At 37.1% G+C, this 17,322-nt stretch overlaps 1 protein-coding gene across 5 annotated transcripts in view; it reads left to right on the plus strand.

Annotated features, from left to right (window-relative positions):
* Nucleotides 1-17,322, plus strand: part of FAM172A (family with sequence similarity 172 member A) — a 259,925-nt gene that overhangs the window by 182,402 nt on the left and 60,201 nt on the right. For all 5 annotated transcript variants that reach the window (XM_017735441.1, XM_017735439.1, XM_017735440.1 and 2 more), the window contains 2 exons: nucleotides 3,649-3,765; nucleotides 6,827-6,911. In XM_017735441.1, the coding sequence (XP_017590930.1) occupies nucleotides 3,649-3,765; nucleotides 6,827-6,911 (202 nt within the window). The remainder of the gene's footprint in view (nucleotides 1-3,648; nucleotides 3,766-6,826; nucleotides 6,912-17,322) is intronic.

Consider the following 17,322-nt stretch of genomic DNA (forward strand, 5'->3'; position numbering starts at 1 on the left):
CTTTCATGGACTTTCATGTTTGCAGGATCAGACCTTTGAGTCCTCTTCTAACACACTGAGGCTTCAACTTGATGGGAGTATTATGCTATAAAATATATACCAAAGGCACATTTTATCATCTATTCTAACTATATATGCATGCTAAATATACTGCATATCTATTATATGTGTGAAGCTATGTTTTATTTACACATGCTACAGATAACACAGGCATCAACCTTTTTGCATTACAATGTTATGATAACTGTATACTATAAACTTGCAGATAGATTGGCAGTAGAATACTTATTAAGTTGAGCAATAAATGAGTCGTTATTATGTATGAACTTAAGGAATGCATTTTTGGGAGTTTCAACTTCTTGCTTATGTAACTGTTAGAGCTGAATACTTCTGCAAATAGATAATAGACATTTTCCCTTCCAAAGTGAAGGAACAAATTTTCAACCACTAGGATAAAGAGGACTTTCAAAAGGATGCTTTCTAACTTTTTGCAAGGAAAACTGGTCTACAACTTGTCATTCTAAGGGAATCAAATATATAGTGTTGGTATATGGTTAGTAAGCTACAAAATCAAACTTTTCTATTATTACAAAGAAGGAACACAAGAAAAAAGACAAAATGGAAATGCCTAAAAAGAGAAGATTATTGGGAAAGTCTAGAGGACCCAGAATAGTGAGTGATACAGTAATACATGAGAATGAGAACAGAGAAGTGCCAGTTTACCTACTTCTGGTTGTAAATGAATTATTGGAAGAAGGAGTAAGGGGAGGGTGAGCCATCCAGTGATGAGGTTCACAGAGAGATGTCTTCCTGCAAAATCTATTCAGCTAAGAATAATTTAAGATTTTTAAATGGATACTGAGCAGGAAAATAAGTAATTTCTAGGCTGTGAGAACTTTCTGTCTGTGGAATTTACTGATGTACAAGGAGTATAAGGCATAAATGAACTTCAGACAAAATCCTTAGGCCTTTGTTTGCTTCAGTAAAAAAAATCATTATTCTGAAGAAAAATACCTAATTTTTAGTATTTTTAGTAGACTGTGGTCTATTAAATATCTTCAGTTTTAATGTGTCCACCTCGAAAGACTCTGCAGGCTACATGGAATAAAGCAAGTAGTCCTGGCAAATGTAAATCATACATCCCATAGTATCTTTCCCATGGAATTTAGAACAACTTCCAAGTTGCAAATTTGAGTGGTAGCTGGATGCTTGTTTAAAGTCAACCTACTTTGTCTTTACAATTTTATTCCACTCATTTCATTTTTAAAATTTATCTTAATTCAAAACCGGTTTTAGAAGAGATGAGTATGTTCTGTGACCTATCAATCCATTGAATCTGAAGCATTTACTGAGTATTGAAGCATCTGTGCCCAAAACCACACAGACTTCATGTATCTTCTTGCAGGGTAAATTATCAACCCTGATAAGAGGGTCTGCTGCTTAAGCTTAACCTGGATCTGTTCTCCTTGATTATTATTATCAGTGGAATGTAGCAAGGAACTTCAGCTGCTCTGATACAAGCAAAAGTGTCCTCAGTTTGACATGCTCTGCGGTGTCATTTCTGTGTCACTGAAACATGGACACGTTAGACTTCTTGTTTAAGGGAAGGTTATACCTTTGATCCTTTCCCCACTTGATGTATTGTTTTTGTCTATTTCTAAGTTGGCTCAGAAGGGCATGGATGCCTACCAAAACTTTTTTCTTCTGGGCTGGATGTTAAGAAATATGTGAGTGAAGCTCAGTTAATCCTTTTGATCCCTCTTTGCTGCTGCATCCATGAGACCTTATCCTAACCCTAGCACTGTGGCTGAGTTATGAAAAAACATCACATTGTCAGCCTCAGTCTCTTTGCTGATCTTTGTGAAGAGAATACAATTCTGCAGGCATCCACAAAGCTGAATGGCAAGCACCAGGAGCATGTTGGGTATTGCATATTATTTCCTATATATCATACATGATCTGAAAAGCAAGGACTGCATGTACCATATGAAGAAAGAGTAGAAAGAGATGGTGATCAATAGCTGCCAGTTCTTACATGTGCATAGGGAAATTGAGAATAGCAAACCTGAGCTAGGTCTGGAAAGGAAAAAGGGAGCTGCACCTTTGTATTTTCTTGTGATTTGAAGAAAAAGGTGATGTTCTAAGATGAACTGGGTGGCTAGTTTTCGAAACAGAAACATGGGACACAGCAGCTTGAGAAAAAACTGCTTTTCCAAAGCAGAGCATATTTTTTATCTTTGCTGGTCATTAGAAGTGCTTCTGAATACCAGCCCTTCATGGAGGAAGTCATGCTGGAATACCCTGAGCTGGTGATGATTTTAAACTTCACCCAGCGTGTAATAACTCTGAATAATTGGTAGGTATGTGGGCTTCAAGGACAGTGGTATTTTTGCACCTTTGCCTGTTTAATCACAGTGTTTTGTGGAAGACAGTGCAGCCGAATGAGTGCTAGAATGCACTGCACAGGAACAGGAATATTAGTACATATGGTGTGTTTCAAAAACTTATTCAATGTACAGCAGGGTTTAAAGTGAGTTAGGTGTGTGTGGCTGACAGGTCTTGTTTTTAGATACTGTCCCTTTCAAAAAACTTTTTTTTTGGTAGGGTTTTGGAGTCATTCTTATGGCAAGGACATGGAACAGTGGGTTCAGAGGTGCAGCCTGTCTGATAAGCAGTTAATAGAGCATGAAGAAGGAATGCCTGATTTTAGAAATGTGATATGTGTTACATTTATACAAAGGGAAGCTTAAAAAAACTATTAACTTTATTGCAGCATACACAGTGATAATGACACCAGTTGTGAAATTCGGGTTTTATAAGTATAATTTATTATGCTTTCTTTGATCCAGTGCTACAAATTAGGATCACTCATGTCAGGAGATTAAAACCTTTTTGTCTCTCTTTGATATAAAACTATTCTTCCCAGTACCTTTTATCTTGCATAGCAGTGCTGAATTCCACAGCATCTTTGTCAGCTCGCTTGTGTTATTTGCAGCAATCATTTAATTTGTTTTAGAACTGATATTATTTAGTCATACTGTCATTTGCAGCAACAGAGGCTCTTTAATATCCTAAAAATGTTGAGAGGCTTTGGTGTTCGCTGAGTAAGCATATGAATAAGAGAGAAGAGAGAAGAATTTTGGGACCATGGTGAGCATGCAAGATAGCTAAATTGGATAGAAAAAGAAAAAAACCCATACAAGTCAAAGTGAGATTGTACATCAGAAAAACTACAGCAATCTACTGAAAATTAGTAGATGATAGTCATGAGAACCTTACAGTGAACCACAGGTACCAGCTTCCCTGAAGAACTGAAATAGGAACTTGGAGAAGCTTGTAAAAGGTGTCCTCAGGGAATCTTCCATTTTTTCACTATGATACCTTTAATCCTAGAATTGTCAAGCCACATGGAAAATAATAAGACTGAATAGTTCAGTCAGTTAAAAGTTAGTATTATTATTTTTTATCAAAAATAATAGGTGTTTCTGTTTTTCTGGACCCGTTAGGAATTGTATAAACTTTAAAACAAGTGAAGTCAAGTATTGAATCTGTATTGCTGTTTCGTTTTAAATTTAAGATCGTTATCTCTGACTAAGCAGACTCTATTCAATAAAAGGAATTAATGTAAATACAATATTTTTTTAACAGATGATTCAACGAGAGGCAGAAGTGAAGAATAGGGTAACTGCCGTGGCGTTGACAGACTCTGTTCACAATGTGTGGCATCAAGAAGTTGGCAAAAGTATTCGAGAGTGGATGAGAGAGGTAAGGCCATGTTTTTTTAAAGAATTTGAGTATATACATCTGTATGTGGCTGAGTAAACATGTCTGGGTGTGAAAGACAGCATATTACGGGACAGTGGAAATTGTGTATTCACACCAGCCACTAAAATAACCAAGGTTAAAGCCATTTCCAAGTTAGCAGTCAAAATAAGAAGCACCAAGTCCAGTGTTTCTTCACAGCAAAATTAGAGACATGACTAGGCAGGCCATGCAGTGCCTGATACCTGGAGCAAAGTCCTGGGTGCACTCTGTGGTACTGGTTTGACCTGGCAATGGTGGAAAATCCCCTTTAAGCTCTTCATGACTCAATTTGATGATTCTCGGAACTGGCAAAATAACCTTTCTCTCAGCAGCTTTTTGATATGTATTTACTCCTGTAGCACTTGGAAGCTCTTATACTCAGGGATGGGGCTGCTGAGATTTTAAAACTTGTATTTTTAGAGTGATACCAACTAAGCTACTGTTCATGAGTCTCATCCTCACCAGATCAGGCTCATCTCTGTGTTTTGTGCATTCCCATGGCAGAACACTAAAACATAGCTGCACAGAGTGAATTTAAACTAGTCACATCCTGAGCTTTCTGTTAGACTTGACTTTTTCTCATGGATTTAGTGAAACTTTGTGTAAAGAGTGCCTATTCCTGACTTAACCTTAAAGTTTTATAGGCCGCGACTGATGGGAATAGAGGATCACCTGGGATGCAGCCTGACAGCTCTGACTTAAGTGTTAAAAATATAAAGAATGCTAACCCCTACAGGCTCTGTCAGAGAAATCCCCATTTTCTTTAAGGGAAATCAAAACCTTAAAATATGTGTTATGTAGTAAAACTGAAATTTTAAATCCTGTAATTTGAATCTGACAACTCCATTTTTCTTTAAGCATTTAGTCTGAATAAGAAAAGTGCATTACCTTTAATTTCATTTGCAGAAAGTAGATGTTAAAGAATAAGTTAAATGATTAATGGCCTAAAAAGTGGATGGAGTGTCATAACTTACATTAGCATTAAAAATCTCCTATAAGAAAGAAGAATTTTACATATGTGAAATGCGGCTGAGTGGTATTAAGACTAGCATATCACCTGGATATCTCTTACTTTAATCAGGTTTAAGGCTAGTGGTAAAATGAATAATAATTAAAATATACACCTAATCGCTGCCTGTCTGTAGGGCTAATTGCTGTCATTGAAAGAATGAATTGTTAAAATAAAGTAATTCTTCATCAGAGCTATCTCTCCTGTATCACTGGTGGCCTATTTTTAGTACCTATAGAAGTCATGATTTTTGAATTTATTAGGAGCTGTGATGAATGATAAAACAAATCATCCATTTACATATCTTGACACTGCTTTCGAGAATACTTATTTCTTACAGGCAAGTGTCACATTGTATATAAAAGCTAGTTAATTGTGTGCTAATCTTCTGTATTATCTCCAGCTCTCTGATGTAGTGTTCTATCAGTAGTTAATATTAATTTTACTTATTTCAAATGATTGTAATACTTCATAAAAATTCTACTTCTTTTGTAATTTCTACCACCTTACACTTGCAATTTCACATTCAGCTGTTAATTAAAATTACACATGCAAATCATAAAATTATAATGCTTTACTACTTCAAACCTTAAAACCTTTGTGAAATACTTCCATTTTAACAGTTTTTTACTAAATATATTACTGGATAGTGTGTTTGTTTTTTTCTTTTTCCATTGAGTTCAATAGTTTCATTGATCTACTGTTTCTTACAAAAATCTGCCATGCTTTGTGAACTTCACTTTCTAATCTCATACAGCAACCCTTCCTTTATGTTGTCCCTGCTCTCCCTGGTCCCAGAACAGTAGGGTTGCCTTGACAAATCTATTCAAAAGCCATTCCTCGCCCTTTATTGGTGGGGACTGAAGCCTTTGAAATTCTCTCCTCACTGCAACACAGCTGACATCTTCTTCCAGACAGAATGAATTAAGGAAATACAATAAGATACTTGATCTACCAGTCAAGGATCTTTCCACAGTGAGGACGGACTCCATGGTACACAACTAGGGCAGCAAGCATCTACAAATACACAATACATGCTGTTTACCAGAAAGAGAAGTTGTCCATTTTTACTATCATGACTGATGGCATGATTTTTTTAGAAATCTGTATGAAAATTGACTGGGTCTTTTCAAAGAAAGTTCAGTGGTTTTTTTGGCTCTTCCCCTTAACGGAGTTAATCAGGTTTTCAGAAAGGAAAAATTCAGATTTTTAATAGAGCAAGCAATGTAAATCTTGTTGTTCAGCTGGTAATCTTATTAAAAATGTAGTTGTGCTTTATAATTAAATCTTCAATTCAGTAAATTTGGTGTAGTTTTAGCATATTTTATTAAAATCATATTATCTAATACTTCAGTTTATAGACTACTCTGAATAGATAGCATTTGTAGCAAAACATTTAGGAAATTCATGGTAAATTCATCCTACTCAAAGGTTCAGGAATGAAAGGTAAGTGTAAAGGCCTCCTGAATATAACTCCCCAGAGACCAGTATTTGCCTTTTTTTTTAATGTTCATGCACCTTCATCTCAGCTATATTTCCAATTACTTGAATATTAATCTGCTATCTTGATGGCTTTTAGACATTCTTTCCACAGTGTACTCTCAAAACACCCTGAAAAATTCTGATTTTGTTATGTTAGCAAATGATCAGGCTGAGTGTTATATCAACACCAACTAGGAAAAGCTGAAAATGTGTGGTGGGTAGTTTAGCCACTTGTTGGTCCAAACACCTACTCAAGTCCACTGGCTCTCAAAGCTCTTAAAAGACATGCTAATTCAGAACATTACAAATCTCCTGAATTATGGTCTTACTCTACTTACTTAGTGTGAAACAACAGTATTTCATTGTCAGTAAGTGTAAGTTAGTGTAGGGTACTGTCTAGTCACTATGGGGACTGCTATGTAAATTAGTTTGAGTATTTTGATGTGATCATTGTCCTTACTTGCAACACCGGTGTTTATTTTTGCTCTGAGTTTTTGGCTTATCCCAAGAATTGCCTACCTGCTCTTACAGAACTGCTGTAACTGGGTGTCCAGCTCCGAGCCCCTGGACACATCCGTGGAGTCCATGCTGCCAGACTGTCCCCGTGTCTCTGCAGGTACATCCATTTGTTTGCAGTAAGCCAGTGTACATGTTTATGCCCAGAAGCAGCTTGTTAATTTTAAAATGCATTTTAACCCTTCTACAGCAAGATGTGGCTGACAGCATATGACTGCTGCTATTTTATGCAGCCCACTCTTATTCTTTTTTTTTTTTTTGCTTTGTGTGGGATTTAAGTTCTCTTGTCTACTTGTTGCTTGAATTTTTCTAGTCTTCCTTTCTGTTTAAGTAATTGATGACATTATATGTAAGAGTCTAAGAAAAATAATAGTGATAACAAGAACTGGGAAATTTATCATAGAGCCTTGAATAAATATCTAACTCTATGTAGGCAACAAGGTTTTAAAGAAGTACATAATGAAAGTTATGGTTACAATAAATGAGACACTTTCCTGAATGCTGTTCAGCAGAAGTGTAGCTTACAAAGCAAATTATTTGCAGCATCCAATAATGTTGATGTGAGTTTTCTGTTGCTTTTTTAAAAAGCTATGTTTTTCATTAATGAATCATAATCATAAGAAGCACATGAAATAACACAGAGACTTTCATTAAATGTGTGATAATTCCAGAAAATAGATGTAGTTATCAATGTAAAAGGAAAATCTCCAATCTCTGTAGAAAAGTAATCTAAAATACATAGAGCAGTCACTGAACTTTCATGCTTGATTATCAGGTTTCCTAAAAGCCATAGGTAGCATATTTCTGTAGAATGTAAAACCAAGTTCAAAGGAAGACACAGCCTGTACAATATTGATTTAAAAGCTGAAACAATATTTGACCTTGCTCTGTGGGATGCAGTTGTTTGGTTGACAAGTTAGTTTCATATCTGTCTGCATTTGTGAGGTTGTTAGTGAGACCTAGCCTTGCAGATGAAACTGAGTTTACTACAAGATATTTTTAAGGTTTGGAAAATGTAGGTCTTTTTTTTTGAGAGCTCACAACAAGAGACTTTAATTACATTTCTGCTATGGTTTGGGATCTCACCATGCAGATCCTCAGCTCTGTATAGAATTGACACTGCTCTTTGGTGCTTTGGAAAATTATATATTACTGAAATTTTCATAGATTCAACATCCATTTACCAACTTTATGCTCTTTTAGGGGAGATTACCGCAGTTTAAAAGAAAAATATTGTTTTCAGGAGTAGAATTCTTTAAAATAGGATTAACTTCCAATCTCTGATGTGTCTGTTGCTATTGTGAAAGGCTACATGTAGAGGTCATTTTAGTCTGGTAAATTAGGGCTTGGATAGCAACTGGTCAGTATTTATTGTACACTGGCAAACACTGACATCAGAGCATCTCCCCTCTTTCTTTGTATTCATCTAATGTAAATAATCTAAAAGGTATTATATAAAAGAAATCTTAAGTGTTACTTGAAAAGAAGACTGATGCTTCATTAGAGCTGTAAATAATAAGTCGTGATTTTACGTTTCTGTTGAAGATGGGTCACAGTGGCCTTAATGTTTCTGCACCACTTAATGAATTTCCAAGGTGCACAGAAGTGGTAGAAGAATTAATTTAAATTGGGTAGGATTTCAGTCAGTAAAAGTAGCGTATTTGTATTTAGTGCATACATTGAGATGAATTAAGATCACTAATGTTTTAGAAGTTCTCAACAGAGATTTTTTATAATGGTTTAATGTAAGACAACTATTTGCAGGCTAATTCTTTGTAATATAAATGTAGTTTAAAATAGTATAACTTTATGTGACTGCTCCTGAATTATCAGTTTGCTCACATGTTTTTGCCTATATTTCTTGTAATCGTTTTGTATATGAACAACTGTAAAAGATGTACAGAGAACCAAGTGAATAATTCATACAGAGTCTTTATATGAGCAACAGTATAAACCTACATTGGGGTAATATGTAATAAATTTATTAAATGTTACTAGATGTAGAAGCATTATTGTTTAATGTGAGAGATTTTATTTCACTCTTTTCTTGAGAATTGCGGTACTGAAAGAGCCCACACTCAAATCCTGGCAGCACTGCCCTTGGTATTTCAATGAATGACAATGAGAGCAATCAGAACAGTGACAGATCTTTTCAAATAAACCTTTTGCTGTAGAAAGATTCACTTCTATGCTTGGAAGCCCATCTTTTATCTCTGTTTGCACTGAAAATAAGTTCAGAAATAACTGCCTTATGGTCACATCTCTTGAGCCAGCTTTTCCAAAAAGGGTCTGATATTCGACCATTCAGTATACTGGGTTTTACAGGCAATCCTACTGGGTTTTACAGGCAATCCTACAGGCAGTTCCTACTGCAGATTATCTCAGAGTCTCTTGCTTTTCCCTTAAAATCACTAGAGACAAAATAAATGACCATCAAACTGAAAAAATTACTTGTGTTTTTCCAGATAAAGTTGTTAAAGCTTTTGATTGAAGAATTATGAAGTAATTAAAATGTTTGCCATGATTGATTCATGTCTTACTTGATTACAAAAAGGAATGAATACACTTTAATAATTATTATTAAATAGTCATATAATTATAAATGTTGAAAGCCTGAGAACAACAATACAGAAAAAGCAAGCCATAATAAATCCATTGTCTGTTCTTGTGGCGAGAGGTACTTTGTGGGTCCCACCTTCATGGTCTTTCATCCACGTCTCAAGGATTTGGTGCATGCTGGTGTCATAGTTTAATATCTTCTGGCATCTTGTTGGTGACATGGACAGTGAGATTGAAGGCACCCTCAGCAAGTTTGTCAGCAACATCAAGCTGTGTGCTGCAGCTGGCATGCTAGAAGGAAGGGATGTCGCCCGGAGGGATTTTGAGAGATGGGCCTGCAGAAGACACATGGATCCCATAAAGTTCCACAAGGCCAAGTGCAAGTCCTGCACATGGGTCAGGGCAATCCCAAGCACAAATACCGGCTGTGCAGGCAGTCAATTGGCAGCAGCTCTGAGAAGAATGATATGCAGTTGTTGGTTGACAAAAAACTCAACATGAAGCAACACTGTGCACTTCCAGCCCAGAAAGACAACCGTATCCTGGGCTGCATCAAAAGCATGACCAGCAGGTCAAGGTGATTGGTTCTGCCCCTCTGCTCTGCTTTGGTGAGACCTCATGTGGCTGACTGCATCCAGCTCTGGGGTGCTCAGTGCAAGATAGATGTAGTCCCACTGGACCAAGTCCAGAGGAGCCACGAAGATGCTCAGAGGGGTGGAGGACATCTCCCATGAAGATTAGAGTGAAAGAGTTGTTCGGCCTGGAGAAGAGACTGCTGGGGGCCCTTGGAGCACCTTCTAATATTTAAAGGTGCTACAAGAGAGCTGGTGAGGGGCTTTTGACAAGGGCATGAAGTGACAGGACAACAGGGGAATGGCTTCAAACTGACAGAGGGCAGTTTTAGATTAGAAAAGACAGGAAAGAAACTCTTCCCTGTGAGGATGGTGAGGCACTGGCACAGGTTGCCCAGAGAAGTTGTGGATGCCCCATCCCTGCAAGTGTTCAAAACCAACTTGAATGGGGCTTTGAGCAACCTGGTCTACTGGAAGTTTGCTCAAACTCCCATGACAGGGGGGTTGGAACTTCTAAGACTCCTATCTCCTACTCTCTTCACTTTCAGCCCTAGTTAAGATCCTCTGTTAGACTTGAGGTTATCTTCTGTCTCAGTCTTAACCTACCTTCCTAATGGAATCAAATGAAAATACATCTCTTCTGTCTCAGAGGAGATGGATCCATCTCCCATCTAAGACATAAGAAAATGTAGGATGGAGAAAGATGAAGACTATAAAGCAGTCTGTACATTGAAGATTGTCACATAAAATGGAGTAAGGGTGGGAGTATTACTGGTTAGGAGACTGGACAACACTTGGAATTTGACGCAGACAGTGGAATAGATGTTTTAATGACAGGTTGCACTGCATTACTGCTAACAGTAGTTGTAGTTCATGCTGTGTCTCTGAGACCTTACAACATTTCTCCTAGTTCTGGAGCAGGGAGTTCAGAAGCCCTTGGGAAGTCATCCTACTGGAGCAACTACTGGGGAGGAATAGCTGAAAGTAGGCATGGGAAAAGCAGATCCATGGATCTGCATTCATCTGTGATGCTGTTCAGGAATTAAATCACTTTGATTTCAGGACAGTGGCCTGAACTTCACCCAAGGATAGGTATTGTGGTAAATTTTGTCGGGTAAACATGGCCTTTGTTTTCCTCAATCCTGTTTGTATTCCTTAGCCCATGTGTTTCTGCCAGTGAAAGCTTGTTATTTAGGAGAGAAGATTAAACTTTGCAGTATTTTGCCAAAGTGGATATGCACCAACACTCATTTAAAGTAATCAAGTGAAGATGTTGTAACATTAGTAAAATGAATTGCCTAATCAAATCTTTTTAAAGCCTTCCTAGTTGGCCCCCAAAATCACTAGTTATTCTGTTAACAGTTGCAGCCAATGTAGTTAAAACATTATGAAATAAGGAAATTATAACATTAAAAGACAAACAATGGAATGAAACACTGACAGTAATCAAGAAAAGTTCTATTCACAGAACAGCCTAGACTTGAATATGTCTATCTAATAAGAGAAAAAGTGCAAGAATTAATTCATACAGCTGAATAAAGTGGCTGGTAGAAGAAAAACAAACTTAATTTTGTGGGACAGGTATGATGTGTGCTGGTGGTGCTCTTGAGTGAGTCTTCAGTAAGTATTTCCTAGTACCAAACATCAAGCTTGAACTCTGTATTATATATCAAGCATTTAATTACATTTAGGTAAGCCAACCACAGCTTTTTTTTTTTTAATTTGAATTTTAAAAATATCATTAATATAATTTCTAACAGAGTACTGCAGGTTTGGGGGGTTTTTACAGATAAATAAATAGAAGGGGAAAAAAAGACTGGACAGAATGGTTGAGGTGGGAAAGGACCTCTGGAGGTCATCAAGATTATCTTGCTCAGGCCAGGCCACCTGGACCAAGTAGTCCAAGGCTATGTCCAGCCTTCCATAGGACGTATTACCTGTCAGTAAAGAAATCATGATAATGGTAATTCATATCCGTGTAAGATTGTGCAGTTTTTGCTGGCATACTTGCCTAAGTTTCAAAAGACCACACAGAATCATTCCATAGCTATATGGTGTGTAACCATGATGGTTGTGTAGGATGCAGGTTTGTACATGAGTGACTATGGAGCGGTAGTTTTCCAGGTAAGGTAGTCACCTTTTTGTGTGTCAGCACCAAAAGAAGGTCTGTCATATTGTAGAAAGTGGTTGTTTTCTTGCTTTGTCTTTTCAAATCCTTCTAACTGAAAAAAGGGAAGAGGGCTTGATTGTGGTTTCTGACAAAGTTTGTCTCAACAAAGAGCGGGGTTGTCATCCATTGAGCCTCACAGTAAAAGCACAGCGTTTCCAGATGTGTTGAACTCATAATATATGTACTAAGGTGCTTTTTGATATTTTTTTCTGTGTACATATGAAACTTGCAGACCAAAGCAGATGAAAGATGAGATTTGCAGACCTCACTGAAAAATAAGTTGAGTCCTTGGCATAGCTTGATTTAATATCAAGAAAGAATGTGGTACTAAAGAGTCCCCTCAAAACTACTGCTTTGTGTTGATTAATAAAGTAGCATCAATAATACTCTGTGGCACAATGGTAAATTTAAGTAAAATTATTCTGGACTTTTAGATCTGCTTAAAAACACCAATCCAAGAAACTGACTGCATCACTTGAACAGCAAGCCCTTCACTGGCAGAGCAGGTGTGCAGCCTGTGGCCCCACACACAAGTGCTGATCAGGTAGAGATCTTGTTGCAAAGCTTGTGTTGATACCAGGGAAACAATGAATTACCCATTAGATTATGGCAGTGGTAGTTTCTGTTGGCTTTATCTAACAGGTTACTCCTGCCTGCTGTTTCAAGAGTTCAGTTGTGTATTTCCTCAGAAAAGCCTATCTGCAGATGCACCCCATGCTGAGCAGATCCTGGGGTTCAAACAGGAGGCTCTCCAGTGAGGTCAGATGGACTCTCCAACACCACAGGGTCTGTGTGCAGGGGTAATTGCATTAGTGAGGCTTGTGACAGCTCTGGGGAAGGATCGACTTACTTCTTTATGCTTTTTTTCCTCAGCTGTATTTGCACCACACTACAGTTCCACTCTTACACATTTATGTATCTTGCTCATAACAAACAAGGCAGAAGCAACCACAAATTGTATCAAGTGCAGCGACAATACCTGGCTTGTACTCTTAATAGCTTTTAGCCCAGTTTACCAATGCTTCTCTTTTTTTTGTTCACTCTTCAATCAATTTAATGTGGACTCTTCTGAGCTGTTTTCTGATACTAGTGTTTCATGACCAGGGATAGGCATCAAGCAGTACAAGAAATAGGAACAAAACCATGCACTTTTTAAAATAAAGCAATTAGCAATTTTTTCATTCTGTTAAAAATGTTATTTTTGCATTCACTAGTCATTCATGGGTATTAATATTACATTAATCAGTGTTTACTGTAAAGCTCTTTGCATTTTATGTCTTCATGTGCATGTAGTTCTGTCAATAAAAACTTTGAATTTCAGGAGGAAAGATAAAATGGTGAAGCTTTTTCATCAAGGTGGCAGGTTCCCGTATCTAGCTGCATGTTAATTTAAGGTATTTGCAAGATTAATACACAAGTGGAGGAGTTCAGGAATCTGCAGTGTGAAGCTTGCTTCATCACCCATGTTAACATTCCCATCTGCTGCTAAAACTGGTCCTGCACTTCCATTTTTGCTGCTGTACTTTGTCGAGGACAGGAAATCATTACAGTAACTTTGAAGCACCAGACTTTCTTAGCCACAGCTCTGGCAATTGCTGCACTAAGTCCAACTTTAACTTATCTCTTCTTAGCATGGGAGTAAGTAGCTTTTTTCCTGTTCCTGATTCTTCAAAGGAGCTCTGCTTTTATACTCCTGCTCAGTCTCAGGTGTTGCAGACAGCTTTTCATTTCATGTGTAAACCTAGCTGGATGTGAGCTCCTATGTTGTGCTCAGAGTAGCTTAGCTCTACAGTGCTTTGGAAAGGACAAAGTTTATAGAGACCTGTTGAGTAATATTGCAGAATCTGTTCCGGAGTGCCAGAGCCTCAAAAGTAAATATGAAAATGTGAATTTGAAAGCATTGACTTGAATTGCCACATGTTGCTTGTGTCAGAGAGTTCGATAACACTCATTCATTTACTGTTCTACAAAATAGTTACATGTACTTGAAGCACTACTGATACTGGAGAAACAGTTTCATCAAAAATTATTCTTGTACTCAAACATATCTATTTATCATAGCAATTTTTTGGAGTAGAGTGAACTAGTTAGTTGTTGTCTTAGGGTCCCTGAGGCTGTCTTTGTGGTAATAATGAATAATTTAAATTATTACAGTCAGATATTTCCTATGAAGCATTTGAGAACTATTAGACTGCTGTGACTGTTGTTTCTGATACTACTTAATGCTATCTCATTAGTGCATTATGTATCCATATCCATTTGCACGTTGGCAGGTCTTACTCCAGTGTGTGATTACAAACTCTTCTAGAACACTCAACCCTGTAAGGAGGTATTCCCTGAGAGATGTCCTCCAAAATTCAATAGCAATAATTTTTATTTGTATTGACATAAAATCCAAAAGATTTTTCACATTTCAGTTTTCGTTTTCTGTTAGAATCCAGATTCAGATTTGGATTTAGATTTGGATTTGTTAGAATTTTTCAGAAAGTTCCGTTTCAGTAGAAAACTTTTCTTTTTTCACAAATGTATGTTGTTTAGGTGGGGAAGGATATTTAGATCCCTTATTGTCCACTTTTAGGTACAGGTCTTTAACCTTTGACCAGGTGTTATATTGAAATTTAAAACTTCAATTTGGTGAAAATGTTTCTTCTAGTAAGTCATTCAGCCTTGGCTGAAAGGATGCAAGACATGGGGAATCCATTGCTCCTTTCCCTTTATGATTTGCAAACTGCTCATTTCTGGTTTGGCTTTGTCTGGTTTCAGGTTCCAACCATTAGTTCTTGTTGTGCGTTTTCTACCCTAAGTTAAAGAACTGTTTGGTAAATTGCTTTTTCTCCCTGTGAGTTACATACTGGCATCGAGTCAACACACCATTTTCTTTTGAGAAACGTAATAGATTGAGTTCTTTAAGTCTCAGTGCAAGTTAATTTCTTCAGGTTTCAAATGCTTTCATACATTTCTCTGTGGCATCTCCAGTCGTTCAACTTCTTTGAGATACACCTGTCTACATCTTAGTAATGTAATATCAAATCTTTTCTACCTGATTCTCTCCCATTTCATTAGGTAACAGTTACATTTGACCCTTTTATCACCCTACTACAAAGAGTCAGTTTGGGAGGAACTTTCCCTTTCTAGAGCTGCTGCTCTTCGTCTTGGTTTTAAACTAGTATTAGGAAGCATTGCAGGTAGCTTTTTTAGAAAAATAAACAAAAAAAATACACTAACTTGAAAAAAAAAAATAAAAAGGCCATCACCTTTCTTAACAGCCATTCCATCCTTCTTCTCATTTACAAGTTTTACCAGCAGTAAATTTGTATATATTTCCTGTGTGGTTGAATAGCCATAGGACACTCCAGCAATAACATCTCTATTCAATAGTGGTTTCTCTATGATAGCTGCATTTGCAGATTACTTACTCTGCAAGTTCTTAGAAATGTGGAATAGTACTGACTTTCAACCCCTTTTCATGCGTAAACAATTCTAGAGTTGTTCCATTTGTCCCCTCATGAATTTATGAAACAATTTCTGCCTAAGTTGAAGTTTTAGTTAAGTAATGAAGTTGTCATTAAGTTTCTCCAACTTTTGTGGTAGTAGTTTACAGCATAGAAGAAGAAATGAGGAATGTGTCTTCCTAGTAAAAGGAAGACATTTTAATGTCTCTCTTGAAAGACATGTGGGAGTAACTCACATGTTGGACACAGTACCTGGAATCAAACAACTGGCAAAGCAGCAGTCATCACCAATCAACCAGAGTAGGTAAGGGGCTCCAGTGTAATGATAGTCCAGAAGTTTCATGGGAAGCCTGGGAAGAGCAAAATGTAGTTGCTGAAAACAAAAGGGAGATAAAGCGCACTTTCTAAAAATGCTTAGCAAAGGTGACATAATTTTTCCTCCTGCTCAGAATGTCTCAAGGAATAAATGAATTGCCTGACAAAAAATGGAGTATACTCTCTTTGTATATAAATCCTTATCAGCTAACATGCTAATTTATCAAAGAATGAAACTGAGTTTATTTGTGTAGGAGTTATTTTCCGGTAAGTTGCATTGGCTTGAATTAATTACATTTGTGTACCTTAATTCCTCATTAGTAGACTCCAGTATCACAGCATTGTGGTTCTCAAAGGGATTTTTAGTATGCATCAGCCTCATCCCCCAGCCCAGAGCAGGAGCAAACCTTCTTACATTACTTCCTGACAGGTGCTTGTCTTCTTGGTTCTTTCCTTTGTGTTGTGTAATGACACATCCTCTCTGGGCAGTCTCTTCCAAACTTCCAGTTTTAGTTACCCATTCTTCCTGGTGCGAGTGTACAGCCTCAGGAACAGCTGAGTAAGCACCAGTCACCCTCAAAAAAGAGATACTGTTCTTCATGCCCGTAGAACTTAGGGTAGGAATTTATGGACCTAGATATCCATTTTACCTTTATTTTTCTTGAGATTTATGTCAGGCTACCTATGCAAATAGTTTTCTCTGAAATTTTGGATTAGGATTTTCCCATCTTCTGTACTTTCTCTGATACTTTAAGCATTATTTTAAATGAACATCAGTAGCCAGTTAACTGATTTATGGCTCTTGAGTACAAACTCTGCAAGCCTGCCAATTCAGAAATATTTATCCCTGAGAAGATATTGATGAGCAGCAAAACAGAATGTACTTCATCAAACAATCTTTTTTTTCCCAAATAGGGAACAGAAGCATATATTGAATAATTTTCTTCTGCATTTAGTTATTTACGGTTTCATCAGCTCCATCTGAAAACTGATGCATTTTTGTATTTGTTGCTTGTATATTTGCTAAGTTTGCCAGCCATACATTGTTTTTACTAAGATAACTTTAGCTTTCTTTATCATATTTTGCTGATTTTCATTTTTTATATTTCTTAACTGATTTCACTCTTTTGCTAAACCAGGAGGACTAATGCTGTTAGGTGTTTTTTGTCATCCAACAACTTTGTAAAAATACCATTAATTCATTTATGTTTAAATATCACATCTTGATTAAGTTTACCAATCTTATTCCTACTTTGAAGAAGAAAACACCCTTTTTGAAGCTCCAAACTTCAAAATGTGTGTTGCCAGCAGACGCTTCTCTCTGTTCAGTTCCACCAATGTCACCAGGCCCCAGGCAGCCAGCCATTTGTATTTATCCAGTCAAAACACTGCCCAAAATGGTAAAGTCGTGGAAGGTATTACACGTTTTTGTCTATGAGCATT

This window comes from Corvus brachyrhynchos, unplaced genomic scaffold (assembly GCF_000691975.1).
Source record: "Corvus brachyrhynchos isolate BGI_N302 unplaced genomic scaffold, ASM69197v1 scaffold22, whole genome shotgun sequence".
NCBI classification, from domain to species: Eukaryota; Metazoa; Chordata; class Aves; order Passeriformes; family Corvidae; genus Corvus; species Corvus brachyrhynchos.